General features: G+C 49.0%; 1 protein-coding gene across 2 annotated transcripts; it reads left to right on the plus strand.

The window, feature by feature from the left end:
* Positions 1-2,051: 2,051 nt before the first annotated feature.
* Positions 2,052-18,042, plus strand: Gucy2d (guanylate cyclase 2D, retinal). Of its 2 annotated transcripts, XM_078042854.1 has the most exons (21): positions 2,052-2,170; positions 2,353-2,421; positions 2,529-3,238; positions 3,319-3,623; positions 5,653-6,004; positions 6,507-6,591; positions 6,885-6,987; positions 7,405-7,506; positions 8,865-8,945; positions 10,830-11,036; positions 11,152-11,308; positions 11,837-11,986; positions 12,605-12,753; positions 13,338-13,501; positions 13,600-13,792; positions 14,057-14,231; positions 14,446-14,544; positions 14,664-14,758; positions 14,885-14,970; positions 15,147-15,256; positions 15,773-18,042. In XM_078042854.1, the coding sequence occupies exons 1-20, from the start codon at positions 2,094-2,096 to the stop codon at positions 15,232-15,234; spliced, it is 3,447 nt and encodes a 1,148-aa protein (XP_077898980.1). In that variant the 5' UTR covers positions 2,052-2,093; the 3' UTR covers positions 15,235-15,256; positions 15,773-18,042. The 2 variants fall into 2 exon arrangements, with proteins under 2 accessions (XP_077898980.1, XP_013217218.1); XM_013361764.3 differs by lacking the exon at positions 2,353-2,421 and having other exon boundaries at positions 2,081-2,170; positions 2,494-3,238.
* The last annotated feature ends 911 nt before the right edge of the window (positions 18,043-18,953 follow it).

Below are 18,953 nucleotides of genomic sequence, written 5' to 3' on the forward strand. Positions count from 1 at the left end.
TTTTGTTGTTTTATTTTGCATCTCCTTGCTTAATAGCGAGGCCTAGCATTTTCCTTAGGATTTTTCTTTGATCTGCTACTCATATCCTTGCCTGTTTTTATACGGAGCTGTTTATCTTTTATAGAGGTGTAAATGCAGGTAGATATAGATAGTTATAGGTTCAGATAAGCAGAGAGTGCTTATACCAATCCATGGTTAGAGTTTTGCAAATTTTTTTCTGGTCTAGCTTATGTTTCTTCATTGTCGTGTGCTTTTTGTGCCAGATTAAAAATTTTTTTAATATTTATTTTTTAGTTGTAGATGGACACAATACCTTTATTTTATTTATTTATTTGTTTGTTTATTTATTTATTTATTTTTATATGGTACTGAGGATCAAACCCAGGGCCTTGCACATGCTAGGCGAGTGTTGTACTGCTGAGCCACATCCCAGCCCTAAAAACATTTTTTTAAAAAAACAGTTTTTCAGTACTTGGGATTGAATTCACAGCCTAAGGGCATCCTACTAAAGAGCTCTGCCTCTAAACTACATCCCCAGGTCTTTTTGTTTTTATTTTGAGTTGGCAAATCAAGCCCAGGCTGGCCCTTGAATTTGTATTCTTCCTGCCTCAGCTTCCCAAGTACCTGGGATTATAGGCAGGCACCACTGCACCTGGCTTGAGACATTTTAAATTTTAATGTTTTAAAATGTATTAATCTTTCCTTTTCTGACATGTACTTTATGTGTCTTAAGAACTCCTTTCCTAACCTGAGTTGATCCAAACATCTTCTTTTTAAATTTTCTTTGTGTGTGTGTGTGTGTGTGTGTGTGTGTGTGTGTGTGTGTGTGTGTACACACCAGGGATTGAACTCAGGGGCATTTGACAATTGAACAACATCCCCAGCCGTATTTTTTATTTTATTTAGAGACAGGGTCTCACTGAGTTGCTTAGTGCCTTGCTTTTGCTGAGGGTGGCTTTGAACTCACAATCCTCCTGCCTCAGCCTCCCAAGCCACTGGGATTATAGGCGTGTGCCACCACGACCAGATACAAAATTTTTATCAACTTTTTATTGGAAAAGAACTGTAAACTTACAAAGTGTTACAGGATGTGGTGGCACATACTGATAATCTCAGCAACTCCAGAGGCTGAGGCAGGAGGATTGCAAGTTCAAGGCCAGTTTCAGCAATTTAGAGAGGCCTTAAGCAACTATTGTTAACATTTTATTGTATTTGTTTATAAATATACAGCCTATACAACATATTATATATCATATGTAATATTCCTCTGAACTATTTGAGGGTAAGTTCCATACATTATGATGGTTTATCCCTAAATACTTCAGTGTGTATTGTCCAAGAACAGGGATATTTTCTAACATAACTACTGTAGTTATTAACTTCATAAATTTACATTGATAAGTTTTAGGAAATTTCTAATCCATATTCCAATTATATCAGTTGTTTTTTTTCTCTTACTACAGCATTTTTATAAGTATAAGTTTAAAGTGTTTCCCTACAGATTGCTTATGAGTTGGAAGGGTGTGGACAGGCAGTGTAGAATGGGGAAAATGGAGAAATGGGCCGATAATTTGTCCAGGTGATACGAATGAATCAATAAGGTACATATGGACATCAACTGCCTATAGACGTTATACTCTGAGAGAGGGACACACACAAAAGAGCTGTAATTATACAATGGTTGCTCTTGTCCAACTCATAAGCAATCTGTAGGGAAACACCAGACAAATATTCTGCCCCTCCTCAACATTTTCACCTAGTTTTAGCACCCACAGATGATTCTTACCAGACCCAATCTTTGCCATGATGATCGAAAAAATGAATCATTTAAAAACTTTTGGTTTCACATGGAACTGATTTTGTGTGTGGTGTGAGATAGGGATCTAATTCTACCCCCAACCCCGACCCCTGCCAATATGACTAACACTAATCAACTTCAGGTTGCCTGGAAGCTAGACAGATCCCATACCAAAGGGGTGCAATAGGTGCTCCCATCCTCCACTAGTCAGCGCCTCCTTGACTGATTAAAGGCCCCTAATCAGCTTGGGGAGATTAGGGGCTCTGGCCGGCTGTTCCCACACCCCCACCCTGGGATGGGATGGCAGGGGAGAGAGAAGGGGGATCGACCCTGTGACCCCTCACCCGGGGGGCCCGAGCCCCGGACTTTCCGGTGAGTGGCAAATGCCCCTAGACACCTACTCCTCAGGACTGAGGGCTTGGGCGTGTCCCCATCGACCCCCGACAGCCCTGATGAGGCGGGAGGGGCAAACAAGTTGGGAATGGAAAGGCGGGAAGGCCGGAGAGGGCTTCCAGGACTTGCTCTTGGCCCGCATCTAAGTCGTCTGTCTGCAGAAGGGGCTCTGGAAGCAGAGACACCTCACCTGATATTCTGAACTTCTCAAAGCAGGCTTTCAGAAACAGGTTTGCAGGGAAAGCCCTACGAGAGTTTCGGGGGGGTCTCAATTGCTCATCCTGCTCGGTCTGTGCTCACAGAAGCTGGCAATGACTGCGTGCACCCTCCTAACCAGGGGGCTTCCTGACGTCGGGTTCTGCGCCCCTGCGCCGTGCGATGGGTCCCCTCCAAGCCTCCCGCGGGTCCTGCCCTGGCCCGGACCTCTGCTGCTCCGGTTCCTGCTCCTGCTTCTCTTCCCGCCGCCCTCTGCCCTCTCCGCGGTGTTCAAAGTGGGGGTCCTGGGCCCCTGGGATTGCGACCCCATCTTTGCCAGTGCCCGCCCGGACCTGGCCGCGGCTCTGGCAGCCGCCCGCCTGAACCGTGACCTTGCTCGGGAAGGCGGCCCTCGTTTAGAGGTCGCGCTGCTGCCTGAGCCATGCCGGACGCCGGGCTCGCTGGGGGCTGTGTCCTCCGCGCTAAGCCGCGTCTCCGGCCTGGTGGGACCGGTGAACCCTGCAGCCTGCCGGCCCGCGGAGCTACTAGCGCAAGAGGCTGGGGTAGCGCTGCTGCCCTGGGGTTGCCCTGGGTCGCAGGCAGCGGGCACCACTGCCCCTGCCGTGACTCCCGCGGCGGATGCTCTCTACGTCCTCCTTCGAGCTTTCCGCTGGGCGTGCGTGGCCCTGGTGACAGCCCCTCAGGACCTATGGGTGGAGGCGGGACGCTCTCTGTCCACTGCACTCAGGGCCCGGGGCCTGCCGGTCACGCTGGTGACCTCCATTGAGCCCTCCGACCTGTCTGGAGCCCGGGAGGCCCTCAAGAGGGTCCGGGACGGGCCCAGGGTCAGAGGTAGGTTCTCCAGCGGGGTACGGGGAGATGGTGGGTCCTGCGTGCAGCTGGGCACCTCAGGGAGTCAAACCTGTCCGCAGTGGTGATCATGGTGATGCATTCGGTGCTACTGGGTGGAGAGGAGCAGCGCTATCTACTGGAAGCCGCAGAGGAGCTGGGCCTGGCTGATGGCTCCCTGGTCTTCCTGCCCTTCGACACACTCCACTATGCCTTGTCACCGGGCCCAGAAGCCTTGGCCCCACTGGCCAACAGCTCCCAGCTTCGCAGGGCCCATGATGCTGTGCTCACCCTCACCCGCCACTGTCCTTCCGAAGGCAGTGTGCTGGACAGCCTTCGAAGAGCCCAAGAGCACCGGGAGTTGCCCCCTGACCTCAATCTGCAGCAGGTAGATGGGCCAAGGAAGAAGGGAGGAGAGTGAGGGAAGGGGCCAGGAAAAGAGTCAAAGTGAGGAAAGGAGGATGGAGCCAATGGGGAGAGAACAGGTGCTTTAGCTATTCTGGAATTTCCTGGGTAATGTAGATAGATCCTCTGGTCTTGTTTGGGATCTTGTTATATGGGGAATTATTTTCCAGAGAATAGGCAATGAGACCTCTCAAGCCCAGCTCCAAGGAGTAAACTCTAAAGCGCAAAATCATTTCCAGTATGCTTCAAAGTAAACCCATTTCCACCACTACCTTAATACACAAAACACAATAAATGGTTGGTGTTCAACTTTTCATGCCCACATGGGAGGTATTTCCTCTAGGACCTCATCTGGTAGTCTTAACTTTTTGAGGGCCTTGGCATCTTGCAAGAGCAGAAAGATCCCCAGGTGGAGCCAAGGGCTCCCATATTCAGATCCAAAGTTTATTCTCAACATCCAGCTCATATTCAGGATTCTGAGTTCCCAGAATTCCAGTTCAGACCATCTAGATCCACCCCAATTACAAAGGGAGGTTTAGAAACCATTGAGATAGAAGGGAATTTAGATATCAATTGCAGGAAGTCAACCACCACCAAGACCCTACTTGAAAGGGACTACATCAGAGAGGGTTGTGGGTCAAGGGGAATTGAAATAGTCCCCACAAATGTCCCCAGTCTTTCCCAAGAGGATTTGGAGTAGCCAATGGATAGAGAGGATGAGAATAATTGATGAGAGAATGAGAGTGAGATGGGATGGAGGGAGAATCAGTCAACAAAGAGGGGCAAAGAAAGTGAAGGGAAACTCTTCAGTTCTCAGCGAGTAACAAAACCTTCCACCAGCTGCTCAAGCCAGATGCAAGAAGGTCTCCCTGATTCCTCTCACTTTGTCACCCCATATCTAGACATGAAGTTAGTCTAAAGGTCATTTAAATCCATTCACTTTCTCCAGCCTCTTTATCATTGCTCTGGTTCAAGCCATAGCACCTCTGGCCCAAATCTTACAACATAATCTTCCTAAATTGTTTCTGTTTCAACTCTCACCTAGCTCAGGCCTTTTCTTTTCACCCAACAACCAGATCAAGCTTTAGAAATCTGGAAAATTCTAGCATGTCACAGTGGCTTCTGGGTACCCTTTCTCCAGCCTGGGTTGGGGACACTTTTCCTATATAGATGCAGGTTGCTTCACAAGGTTTATCAGAACTTGTGTTTTCCCTTCTCTTCTGTCTTCTGTGAACTTCAACCCTGCTGAATTACTTTGGATTTTGGAAATATGTCCTTTTTTTCTTCTGAGCTGCTGTGATTTCCTCTCTTTTACCCATCCCTCCCCTGGATGATTATGATTCATCCCCTGAGGGATGGCCACTACTTCTAGAAGCCTCCTGCTCTACCTCACCACATGAGTTAGAGACCCTCATTCTTATCCAGGAAGCTTTCTCGATTTCTCCTGCCTCTACTCACTACACTGCTTTCACAACCATGTCTGTTTTCCTAACTAGATGAAAATTTTCTCTGGGCAGAGATGGTCTCATATACCAGTGTATCTCTAGGGCTTTTCACAGTGTCTGGCACTCTGAGAGATGGGAACTGTCAATAGGAGAGTGGCCTGATGAGATCAGGAGGTAACCTTAAGGGGAAGCAAGGGGGAAAATAGGAAATAGAAGCCAAACAAAGGATGGGAAAGAAGGCTTTTGTGTGAATGGTAGATAATAAGATTAAAACTATATGCAGGGCAACCAACTGAAAGGAAAGGACAGAACTAGAGGGGATGGAGAGTTACAAGCAACCAAAAATGAGAGAAGAACCCAAGTCCTGAAAAGAGGAACAGACCAAGTGGGACAGCCAATGGGGAGAGAGGAAGAGAGAGCCTCAGGGGAACCACTAATTAGGAGATGGGAACTGGTCAGTAGGGGCCGGGCTCCAAGGGCCCAATGAGAGAATAGGCGGGGCTGGTGAATTCCCATCTATCTGTGGGCTGTGGCTTCCAGATCTGAGTCCCTGCTGTCCTTCTCCAGGTCTCCCCCTTGTTTGGCACCATCTACGACGCGGTCTTCTTGTTGGCAAGGGGCATGGCGGGAGCGCGGGCAGCCGCCGGTGGGGGCTGGGTATCTGGAGCAGCCGTAGCCAGGCACGTCGGGAATGCCCCAGTCCCAGGGTTCTGTGGGACCCTAGGAGAAACCGAGGAGCCCTCCTATGTACTGCTGGACACGGACGCCTCTGGAAACCGACTGTTCACCACTTATGTGCTGGACCCTGACCGAGGCTCCCTGCGCTCTGCAGGGACCCCAGTGCACTTCCCTCGCGGAGGCTCCGCTCCAGGGCCAGATCCCTGGTGCTGGTTTGAGCCAAACGTTGTCTGCAATGGAGGTGAGGGCGAGCATCCCAGCCCCCACTGGGACAGTCAGTATAGCCTGTCCACAAAATTGTGAAAGAGAGTGAACTCCTGCCCTGCAGGGTTTTTTTTTTTTTTAAATATATATATTCTTGTTGTTGAAAATGGACAGGATACCTTTATTTATTGTATTTATTTTTATGTAGTGCTGAGGATCGAACCCAGTGCCTCACACATGCTGGGCAATCACTGTATCACTGAGCACCAACCCTGCCCTTCAGTTCTTTCAGGCCCTTCCTGACCCTTCCAGGCCCTCCTCCAAGCCCAGACTTGCTCAGGATCCCTTTGCTCAAGCCCTGATTCATTTAGTCTGAAAGCCCTCTGAGAAATTTTCTAGCATTTCCAGACTTGGAGGAATCCGTGACTTTCCTTAGAGGCTGTCCCAGCTACTATCCCCATTTCCTGGAACTCCAGGATTCGAAAGGGAACCTCTTCTTACCAAGGTCCTGAGTAACCATCCTTTTGTTGTCCCTTCAGGAGTGGAGCCGGCTCTTGTCTTTCTAGGCTTCCTCCTGGTGGTAGGAATGGGGCTTGCTGGGATCTTCCTGGCCCACTGTGTGAGGTGAGTAGGGGAGCCAGGTAAGTACCACGTGATCATGGCTCTCCACTGCCAGGGATGAAATTGTGCAGCAAAGACAGCAGCTACTCAAGAGTAGAAGAGGGGAGGATTTTTCCTGGGGCGGGAGGATAGGGATCCTGAAGGGCTGGCAGAGTCCCAAGGAAATGTCTGGTTTGGGGATGGCGGCCCTCCAGTATACCTCCCCTGAGCTCACTTCATCCCTTCATCCTAATTCCTACTGGCCTATTCAGATGAAACTGGCCCTCTTTGCCAGTATGACCTCTTTCCATTACCAGGCACCGGCTCCTTCATATCCAAATGGTTTCTGGCCCCAACAAGATCATCCTGTCTCTGGAGGACATCACCTTCCTCCATCCGCATGGGGGTAGCTCTCGAAAGGTCAGGAAAGCAGGGAGCCAGGAACCAACTGTCTTCTCCCTATACATTTGTTCCCTTCCCTGAGCCAGCCCTCATCACAGCCACTCCCAGACCCCAGGAAGAAAGCCTGATTTTTGCCCCAGCTGTGTCTGAGGTCTGAGCTCTGGCGATCAGCAACCTCATCTGTGCCATAGGAGTGACAGCCTCTGTCCTCACTACTTTCCTGGGGTGGTGTGAAGGTGCAACAAGAAAATGAATATATTTGTTTTGTAAAGTGTTGTGCACTTCAGAAGTATTATCATTATCATCTTCCCTCGTTGAAAGTTCTTCCCTTCCCCTCTTTAATTCACAAAACTCAGCCTAACCTCAATCCAAGGGTTTAAAATATACTCTGGGGTCAGAGTATATTGACTCTTTCTTTGCACCTCTGCCTCCCAGATGATCCAGGGGAGTCGATCCAGTCTGGCTGCTTTCAGCACGGCAGACATTCGAAGCATCCGCAGCCAGCCCTCAGACAGCACAAACGTTGGCCTCTATGAGGTGAGCATGAGCCAGGATGAGCTGTACTCCAGAAGGGGAAGTGAGAAAAGGTGCTCAGGTCTGGGAAGAGAGTAGGCATATTCTCAAGGGAGGCATGAAGTCATGTCAAATCCTGCAGACTCCAGGCAGCGGGAGGCCAAGTGGGACCTGGGGAGAGGTTATGGATTCCTCAATCCAGACCTGATTCTGCATCTGGGAATCTTCTCTGCTGCAGGACTTTCCCTTAGTCATGATCGAAGTGAGGACTCCTCAAAGGCCAGACACAGTGACCGCAGGCCAGAGCTGCTGAGCAGTGTGCTGAGACTAGCATGCAGGCTGGTGTGGCCACTGAGGCCAGGGAGCCCTTGGCCCTGCCCCCTCATAATTCCCATCCAATTCAGATCAGACTCAGAAACAGCAAGCTCTAGAGTGAAGTAAGAATGTCACAAAAGGACATTAGGACACTGTGAGGCCAGGAAATCTGAATATGATGGGCTGGATGAGAGATACTGAGAAAAGATTCAGAGGGAGCCTAGAAAGAGCTCAACTAATCAGAAAGAGAGTAGAAATTTAGAGCACCCAAGCTCCAGGTCATGGAGAGAATGCAGAAGTTCCTACTATGTCACCTAGAGACCATCATGATCATTTCTCAGAGAAGGCACTACTTTTGGACAGGTTGTTCTTTGTTGCACAGGATGACCTTTTCCCTTGAAGAATATTTAGTTTCTCTTGTCTCCGGCCCTATCCACTAAATACAGTTTTGTGACAATTAAAAATGTCTTCACATTTATTTCCAAGTGCTCTGTAAGGATCAATGCCAAACTCTCACAACTCCCTTCTAGTTCAAATTCCTTGCCAACAGTCAGGGAAACTTATATAATTTGCACGATGCAGGACAAAATAAGTATGAGAGACCCCTCACTCATTTGAGATGATAGCAGCAGATCATTGAATCAAGCTTGGACCCTCTGAGCAGCCACAGGAATTACATGCTAGGAACCGAGCCTGCCAATAGTTGAAGACAAGGAGGCTCCCTACCCCTCCCATATAGTTTACATTAAAGCCTCATCTGCCCAGATGCCTGACTCAAAGCATGATGCTCTGTCATGGCAAGGGATGGTGATGTCAGTGACATTGTATTTGTAACAGTTCACTTAATGGGTGCGTCTAGGGTGGGGAGGACAACTGTATAGGTCTTTTGCATCTCTCTCACCTAGGGGTGGGTTTTCATCTAACTGGCTGAGAAGCAGATAGACAGATATCAAACTCCTGCTTCTGATGCTGTCACATAGCAGATGTGTTCTGGGACAGTGGGCAATGGAAATGTATCATGAGGCTTTAGGAAACTGAGTTCCCTAACCTCATCCTCTCTTCTGCAGGGAGATTGGGTTTGGCTAAAGAAATTCCCAGGGGATCATCATGTAGCCATCCGCCCAGCAACTAAGACAGCCTTCTCCAAGGTAAGAGGTGATCCTATGATTGATGCAGGGTGGTCATCAGTCCCTCCCTTCTTGCCTTCTCTTTACAGCAGCATACAGTAGTGGGTTTCAGTTAAGTGTTCCTTCCACTCTAGAGCAGATTTCTCATTATTCTGTCTCATGGCACTAGTTCTTTGATAATCTTATCACAACTTATATGTGATAAATTACACATTAATTTATACATAAGTTATATGTTCACCTATGGCCTGACTTATTGCTGCCTCCTTCATAGACTGCAAGCTTAGTGAGAGTTTCCCTCCATTGTATACCCAGCACCCAACACAGGATCTGGAATATTACTGAGACCCAGTGAATGTTTGCTGAATGAATGATAGAAAATGAATTTTCACTTCTGTCAGGCCACATATGCCAAATGGCCCTAGTTGTATTGATATGTGCCTAATAGAGTGGAAAATTGGCAAAGAGATAATAGATTGGCTATTTCTAATCTTTTCAACCTCAATGGTCCTCCTCCCCCCAATGCCATGAAATCTTTGTCTGGCTTACTTTCCTGAGGCCTCCACAGGTGCTCATGGTCACAGCTGTGGAATGATTTAAATGGACAGACTGTGGGTCAGTACACTGTCACCATTTAACACCAGGTGTTTAAAATGAAATCCAAGAAAATCTAGAAAGGGCACCCGTCAGCCTTTACCCCCACTCTTCCAGTGTCTGAGTGCATTCTGTCCTACCAAGTAGGTATGATCTTTTGATGGCTCCTCTAGGACCATAACTTGGCTGCACAGTCCTGTCCTACCTAACCTGGGGAGTATGGCATCTCAGAAGCATCGGAAACACTGATGTAACACCAAATAGGGCAGCCCCAGTTCAGGCTAAAGGCACACGCTATTTCTGATGTGTTCAGAAAGCCCTAGTGCCTCTCCACAGAGATTGTTACATTCAGAAGGAGATGGTGGTAATGGCAGGGGTTTCTCCCTCATGTAGTGTTTTTCCTTAAGATGGAGGCAGTTCAGCCAGATGTGTGTGGTGCACACCTGTAATCTCAGTAATTTAGTAGGCTGAGGCAGGAGGATTACAAGACTGAGGCCAGCCTCAGCAACTTAGTGAGCTCTTGACTTAAAAAAAAAAAAAAGACTGAGGCCATTCAATTGGGTGCAGTGGTGCAAGCCTATAATCCCAGTTATGCAGGAAGCCAAGGCAAAGAATCTCAAGTTCTACATCACTCTTGGACAATGTAGGGAGATCTTGTTGTGAGATAAAAATAAGGGCAGGGGATGTAGTCCAATGTACTAGGCTTTGGGTTCAGTCCCCAAACTGAAAGAAAGAGGGAGGAGGAAATGGTAGAGAGGAAGAAGAGGAAAAGAAAAAGGGGAGAAAGCAAAAGAAGAAAGGACAGTGAAGGATGGAGAAGGAGAAGCAGGGGGAGGGAGGGGAGGGGAGGGGAGGACAATGGGCAGGGGAGGAGAAGGAGAAGAGGAAGGTTGAGGAAGAGAAGGAGGAGGAGGGGGAGAAAAAGGGGAAAAAGAAGGAAGAAGAGGAGGAGGAGAAGGAACAACTCTGGGGCAGTTCAAAGAATGATGTTTGATAAATCAGAACCTGCCTGGGTCCTTATCACCAATGCATGGTTGTCTTTTCATTCATAACTTTTAAGCTCAGCCATATTCAGTATCTAAACAGTGTGGCTTTTGACGATTTTGTTTTCCATAAAATCAACAGAAGAACCCCAAAACACACATCAAAACACACACGCACACACACATAATATATATGTCTTAGATTATTTCATTCATCACTCTTATCCCATCTTCCTAGTTTAGATACTTAAAAACAGACATTGATTAGCGGCCCACTCCCCACATTGCCACCAGGGCAGAAAAGGCCTGTCACCTTTCTCCCTCTCAGCTCAGAGAGCTCCGGCACGAGAACGTGGCCCTGTACCTAGGGCTCTTCCTGGGGGGAGCCGCAGACTGCCCTGCAGCCCCAGAGGAGGGCGTCCTGGCTGTGGTCTCAGAGCACTGTACACGGGGCTCCCTCCACGACCTTCTCGCCCAGAGAGAAATAAAGCTGGACTGGATGTTCAAGTCCTCCCTCCTGATGGACCTCATCAAAGTGAGGGGGAGGTTGGTAGGGGGGAGGTCGTAGTAGGGCGGGTCCTGGGGGCGAGGAGAACGGGAGCAGAGAAACCGCTCTGGCTGAGGCTGCCTCTTACCCCGCCTCCTCCAAGGGAATGAGGTACCTGCACCACCGCGGCGTGGCTCACGGGCGGCTTAAGTCGCGGAACTGCGTGGTAGACGGGAGGTTCGTGCTCAAGATCACCGACCACGGCCACGGGAAACTGCTGGAGGCTCAGAGGGTGTTACCGCAGCCTCCCACGGCGGAGGGTAGGAGTCCCCCGCGGTCTACGGCGCACGGGACTAACGCCCCAGGAGTCACATAATTAATTTCAAGGTCCCCCGCTCCCTTCCTCGCACTCTCCCCATTCCTTATCCATTGGACGCGACTGCTACGGAAAAGGTCAGGTGACCTCTAAGAATCGGAAGATGGAATCTGTCTGGGGAGTGGGGCTGGCCAGGGGGGTGGGATTGTGCCTGAGCTCTTGACAGTGCATTGGGGTCTGCAGTAAGAGGGGCTTTGTCTGAGGGCGGGAGCCTGTGCCCAGAAGATCGAGTCTTTCCCGGGCACCGCCTGGTTTGAGGGGCGGGGCTTATTGTGAGGGCAGGACTTCTGAGACAGTTGAGTTTCAGGTAATCTCTCCTGGGGTTGGTTGCAAGGCTGCGGGGCTTGATTGTGAGTTTGGGAGGTTTTTTTTTTTTTTTTTTTTTTTTTTTTTTTTTTTTTTGGCAGGGATGAGAGTCTGTCCTCAGCTCCCCACAGCTCTCCACGTGACCATGTGTCCTTCCCTATCCCAGATCAATTATGGACAGCCCCAGAACTGCTTCGGGACCCAGCCCTGGAGCGCCGGGGAACTATGGCGGGTGACGTCTTCAGTCTGGGTATCATCATGCAGGAGGTCGTGTGTCGCAGCCCCCCCTATGCCATGCTGGAGTTGACAGCAGAGGGTAAGGCGAATTGGGGCCAGAAAGGCATCTTACAATTAGAACAGGGCCATCCCAGACCCAGCCTTGCTTTTTTCTCTAAAGCAAAACCTGGTGATAAGAATTAATTATGTGGGTGCGCCCTTAAAGCTGGAGTCTAAAGGGTCAGGGCAGTAGAAAGCCAAGCATCAGGATGGTGTGTGGGTGGGTGGGTTGCTTTTCAGGGCCCAGACCTCAGAAGTATCTTCTGTCCTGATGCTGGACCTAACCTGTTCCCCCAGGTGACACAGCAGGCTCCTCTGTAGTTCTCAAAGGTCCCAGGGAGGCAGCAGGGAGCTGGGATAAAAACACAGTCCCATTTGATTCAAATCCATAGCATCATATATGGGACGCTGAGCAAACTACTTCATTACCTTCTCATTTTTCTTACATATAATAAATGTTAGTTTCTTTGTCACATGTTACTGATCCCAGGTTCAGGGTCCTCTTGTTACTCCTAGAGACCCCCTTACACACTAAACTCCCCCTCCCATTGAAGCTCTGGTTTAAAGGACCCCATCTTGGGCTTCATCAGTTAGGCCAGGGTCAGAGGTGTCTTCTGTCCTGGAATGCTCACCCCTCACTGTCTCCTCATGCTTCCAGAGGTGGTGCAGAGGGTGCAGAGCCCCCCTCCGCTGTGTCGGCCCTCGGTATCCATGGACCAGGCACCTGTGGAGTGCATCCATCTAATGACACAGTGCTGGGCAGAACAGCCAGAACTGAGGCCCTCCATGGACCGCACCTTCTACCTGGTTAGGGCTGGGATTGGGTGAGGGCTGGGCGGGTCCCTGGGAACCCCAGATTCTTGTTAGTAACCTAGGAAGGTCACAGGCAGGAAGGCAGGCAGGAAGGATCTTCAACCTTCAAGGTGACCTCCTAAGGGGTAGCCTGAGGACTGGAGCATGGGGGTGAGCTAGAATGGGGGCTGTAAGGCCTTTGAAGTGGGAAACAGAGCTCTGAGTGAGAGAAATATTTAATTCAATTCAAATAACATTAATTAAGAACCAAATATTTGTTTGGCTTACCGTGACAAAAAAACAAAACAAAACAAAACAAAACAAAAAAAAACAAAAATAACCTTAGTCTGGGAATCCAAAGGCTGAGATGCTCCAGTGCCTGTCAATTCCTGAGAATGACTTCCTTTGGGAACCCTCATTTCCCACATGCCTCCTAATAATGTCTGAATACACAGTGCCCAGCACTCCAGGACTGCTTCATGAATAGAAGATGAATGGTAGTAGTTAAGGGGATGGGGAATATAGTCCCATAAAAGGTCCATGAGAAGGGCATGGTGGTCTAGATCTTCAGCAGCTTTGCCTGCTTCCTATTGTTATAGTTCAAGAACATCAACAAGGGACGGAAAACGAACATCATTGATTCAATGCTTCGGATGCTGGAGCAGTACTCCAGTAACCTGGAGGACCTGATCCGGGAACGCACAGAGGAGCTGGAGCTGGAAAAGCAGAAGACAGACCGGCTGCTCACGCAGATGCTGCCTCCGTGGGTGCCAATATGGCGAGGAGTGGGGTGGAGAGGGCAGCTGGAGCCCAGCCAGACTGGGACTGCCTCCAGGTGACCCCACTGCCTGCTATGCCTAGATCTGTGGCTGAGGCCCTGAAGAAGGGGACACCTGTGGAGCCAGAGTACTTTGAGGAGGTGACACTGTACTTCAGTGACATTGTGGGATTCACCACCATCTCAGCCATGAGTGAGCCCATTGAGGTGGTGGACCTGCTCAACGACCTCTACACACTCTTTGATGCCATAATCGGTTCCCACGATGTCTATAAGGTGGAGTGTGCCAGGGATAAGACGTCCTGACCTTCAGTTCAACTCTGTCAATCCCAGCCCGTCTGCCCCAGGCCACTAGCCCAATACTCTTTCCCAACCCTATTGTACCTCCCCAATCTCTTCCTCCAGCTCAGTCTCCAATTTGCAGCCTGGCTTTGCAGGATTCTACACTAACCCCAGTTTTAGCCTTTTGATATTGACATTGGCTTTGTGTATGGGGGGGTGGGACACTCAGTATTGAACTGGTACAACACCTTCTCCCAGGTGGAGACAATTGGGGATGCCTATATGGTGGCCTCGGGGCTGCCCCAGAGGAATGGGCAGCGGCATGCAGCAGAGATTTCCAACATGTCGCTGGACATCCTCAGTGCGGTGGGCTCTTTTCGCATGCGCCATATGCCCGATGTGCCAGTACGCATACGCATCGGCCTGCACTCAGGTAACTCTTCTCTGGGGATTTGTTCCAAATTCCTTCTACAGGAGGCAGACTTCGATGGGGCTGGGGGTGGGGGCTTGTCTTGAAAAGGATACTCTTGGGAGTGTTTATTCGGAGAGCTGGTTGAAAGTATGGGGTGTTAAGGTCCCCCCAAGGGCCTGGGTGCAGCCTAGATGCCAGTTTCAGTCCAAGTCCTTGCTGTCTGCCATCTCTGCAGGCCCGTGTGTGGCGGGCGTGGTGGGTCTCACCATGCCGCGGTACTGCCTCTTTGGGGACACCGTCAACACTGCCTCGCGCATGGAGTCCACCGGGCTGCGTGAGTGTGACAGAGGCGGGAGGAGCTGGGGGAGGGAGGGAGGGAGGGGCCAGAGAGGGAAACAGCTTGAGAGGTCAGGTGAGGTGAATTCCGAGCTCACGAAGTCCCCACTGTCCCAGCTTACCGCATCCACGTGAACATGAGCACGGTGCGGATTCTCCGCTCTCTGGACCAGGGCTTCCAGATGGAGCTGCGAGGCCGTACTGAGCTGAAGGTGAGGCCTGGCCCCGCCCCCTTCTGGGGAGGGACCCAGGGTCTCTAAGCTCCACTTAGATCTGGAGATTCTCCGTCGCTCACTTCAGTCCGCCTAAGTTTCCCCTCTCTCGTGTCTTTTTTCCAGGGCAAGGGCGCTGAGGACACGTACTGGCTAGTGGGCAAAATCGGTTTTAACAAGCCCATCCCCAAACCTCCGGACCTGCAACCGGGGTGAGGGCTTGGCATGCTCGGGCAGGGAAGACGGGCGCGGGCAGGGTAGGGCCCCTTCACGCATTCTCCCTGCCTCTGGCTCTGTGTCAGACCCCAGCGAGAAGCTATGATGACCAGAATCCTGCCCTCCCCCATCTGAATTCCCCTTCCCTGATAATTGCCATCCCTCGACACAGGGCCAGCAACCATGGCATCAGCCTGCACGAGATACCTGCTGAGCGGCGCCAGAAGCTGGAGAAGGCGAGGCCTGGCCAGTTCTCCTAGAAGTGAGGCCTTGTCAGGACAGGTGCAAGCTCTTCCCTCAGTCTCCAGGACCACACACTTATGGGAGATACTTCTTAGGAGATAGGTGCCTCTTTGCTAGCCTAAGGGTCTAGCACCATCTGAAGAAAGTCCCACCCAAGCCAGGTGTCTTAATCCATTTCTGGTTTCTAATCCTAGGGATTTACCCTGGGAGGAAAGCATCTGCTACAGGGATACTGGTTCAGTAGGCCTGCACTGGTCCAGGAATCCAGGTTTAGGGAATCCTGTAATTGTGACCATGTGTCACTTCTCTGACCCTCCCCTTCACAAACAGCACATACCAGGCCTCCCCAGGACACTTGGCTGTGTATTGCACAAGAGACAGAACTCTAGGGGGCAACATTGGCCAGAGGACAGTGTGAAAGTTATCCCTGGAGTTCTGTTAAAGCAGAGACCTGATCACTGCCCTCCTTGGAAAACTTCTGACCATGACCGTCCCCTTCCTAGGTGAGTCCCCATGACCCTTTTTCTCCCTCTGAGACATTCATCTTTCCTTCAGGATTATTCTGGAAGATGTTTTTCCTGGAAGTTGCTGCTATAGGTGACCTAAAGTCTGACTAAGAACTGGCTTCTGTCCAGCTCTGCCTCCAAGGATTCTGAGCCTTTACAAGAGCCAGCTGCAAACCAGACTTGGAAAAGTCTCATGCACTCTCCAAGCTCGGATTCCACCCAGTGGTGGAATGAAGGGGGGGCCTAAGTGATTTTCAGCACCCCCGTGGCCCTGATAGTTGGGCTTTAGAATGGCTGGCCTTGGGATATTGGACACTGTGGCATGTGGCCCCCAGCCCAAAGGATCCTGAGCCCATCAGGAGATTATGAGTGGGGCATTCCCCATTTTCCAGAGCCCCTCTGGGCTCCAGGAAGGAGGATCTGTAATTGGATGCCCTGGAGTGGAGGCATTGTGTACATGTCCAGGCTTGGGTTGTTGTGTGGTGTGGGGAGGTCATGGCTTCTGTTTAGCCTCAAGCCTCATTTCCATTTTCATTGCTCCCTGTTCAGAAACTGGTTCCTTCTCCAGTGAGCAAAACCAAGTCACTTACCCAAGTGCAGAGGAACGTTTACTTCAATGCTTTGGGGAAAGAAAATTAAACTGCACCAAACTTTTACTAACCAGAAAACCTGAGGAATAGTCATATTCTCTGTTTTTTGTTTTTTGGGTTTTTTTTTTTTTTTTGTATCAGGGATTGAACCCAGGGGCATTTAACCAGTGAGCCATATCCCCAGCCCCTTCTTTTTCATTCTTTATTTTGAGATAGGGTCTCACTAAGTTGCTCAGGGCCTCCCTAAGTTGCTGAGGTTGGCTTTGTACTTGCTATCCTCCTGCCTCAGCCTCCCCAGGTGCTGCAATTACAGGCCTGCACCACCATCATATTCTGTTTAACTGGGTGCTACTGAAAAGCCAGTTGGACAGAAAATTCCTTCTGCTTAGATCTTGGTTACAAATGTCAATGCTCAGTCTTGGCAAGTCCCTAGCTGAAATTTCCTCTGGTGTTCCAGAGCCTAGGCTTTGGCATGTTTGACTCTTGGTGTCATTTGCTGTTGCCACACACCCTGGAAGAAATTAGCAGCAGCTGCAACCACCCACTAGGTAGACAGCATGCATCCCTTGGAGGTGTGCAATCAGAACAGGAGATGTTAGTAAACAAAGATGTGGCAGTCAGAGGGAATTCCTAGGTGGAAAGATGAAGCAAGTCCTTACTGGAAAAATATTGGCTGGTGGGCCAGCAGCATCAGCATCACCTGGGAGTTTGTTAAAATGTAGAAATTTTTGGTCCCAAATCTACTGAATCAAAATCTGCATTTTAATAAGATCCCTCAAAATATTTTAGGCACACTAAAATTTATGAAGCATAACAGCACTCAATGATTGTAGGATTCCTTAACTCTTAGAATCTTCAAGATTTCATTAAAAATCAGGCTAGAAACGAGCTAGTAGAATTGCTTTGACTGACTTACAGGGTATTTTTTTTTTAAGAGAGAGTGAGAGAGGAGAGAGAGAGAGAGAGAATTTTTAATATTTATTTTTTAGTTCTCGGCGGACACACATCTTTGTTGGTATGTGGTGCTGAGGATCGAACCCGGGCTGCACGCATGCCAGGCGAGCGCGCTACCACTTGAGCCACATCCCCAGCCCCTTACAGGGTATTTTTGTTTTGATTTAACACTTAAAAATCAAATTTAAGTCACTTTTTTGGGGGGATGGGGATCCTGCAACCTTACTCATTCTGGCCTCAAACTCAAGGTCCTTCTGTCTCAGTCTTCCCAGTATCTGGGATTCCAGGTATAGGACACTGTGCCCAGCTATACCAAATCAGTACTTTAAAAATATAAAGCCAGATGTGTTGGTACATGTCTGTAATCCGGTGACTTGGGAGGCTGAGGCAGAAGGATCACCAGTTCAAGGCCAACCTCAGCAGTGCAACTTAAATGCTGTCTCAAAAATAAATAAATAAATAAGGTCTAGAGGTGTAGCTCAGTAGTAGAGTGTCCCTGGATTAAAATACCCAGTACAAACAAACAAACAAACAAACAAAGTGTACAGTCATTCTTTGATATCCACAGGGGATTGGTTCCACGACTCCCATTACCAAAATCCTCGGATGCTCAAATCCCTTACATAATATGATATAGTATTTGCATAGAACCTATGAATATTCTGTATACTTTAAGTCATCTCTAGATTACTTATAATATTCAATTCAATGTAAATGCTCTGTAAATACTTGATATACTGTATTGTTTAAGAAATAAACAAGACAAGAAAAAGTCTGTCCATGGTCAGTACAGATGCATCCATTATAGGCCTAACTACATAGTCCAAGATCCACCAGGGGTTGAATCTGTGACGGCAGCATCCAAGGATATGCAGGACCAACTATAACAGAGTTCCCTCTTCTGAAATCAGAATCATCAGGTGGGGCTTGCATCACCCCTAGCAACATTCTGCAGGAGCTAAGGAGCAACAATAGGTTTAATCCAGGGCTTCACACTTCAGTTCTCACAGTCCCTACAGCCTCCAAAACATCAAGATTTTTGGAACATTTCCTACATCTGGCACCTGTAGACCTTGAGTTAGGACTCCAGGAGCAGTCGATGTTAGAATGACAGATGCTCTTGAAGGTTGCTTTGCCTTTTTTTTTTTTTAATTGATGGTGGGGTGGGGGGCTTCCTTTTCTTTCCTAAAGATAATGAAAGAATTTAACAGAAATAGTAAAGCCAGCATTTATAAGTTACCTAAGCTGGTGACACTATAGTGAATAATTTAGTGCAATTAAAAAATTTTTCAACTACATTCAAAGATGATTAATTAAGATTAAAATAAGAAAAACCTAACATGCACACATACACATTTTTAAAAAAATTATTTACATTGTTAAGTATCTCCCTTAAGATTTTCTCTGAACTTAGGTCCCAGAATTAAAGGGCAGATTCCTGACAGTGTGGACCTGATAATGTGGCTGTAGCTCTCCGTCTCCTGCTCTTTCCTTCCTCCCCGACTTCATCTTCCTCTATCCCTCCTTTCTGTTCTGCTAGGGCCTGGGGTGGTTAATGGTGTATGATTCAGAAAGCCTCAAGAAATCATCCAGGGTTAAGTGCTGGCAGATTGGCTTGGGCAGGCCTGTGCAGGGCACCCAAGAAGAGGAGGAGGAGGAGGGAGCTGAGTCTTAAACCCACCTCGG

The sequence above is a fragment of the Ictidomys tridecemlineatus genome, chromosome 3 (genome assembly GCF_052094955.1).
Source record: "Ictidomys tridecemlineatus isolate mIctTri1 chromosome 3, mIctTri1.hap1, whole genome shotgun sequence".
Taxonomy (NCBI): Eukaryota; Metazoa; Chordata; class Mammalia; order Rodentia; family Sciuridae; genus Ictidomys; species Ictidomys tridecemlineatus.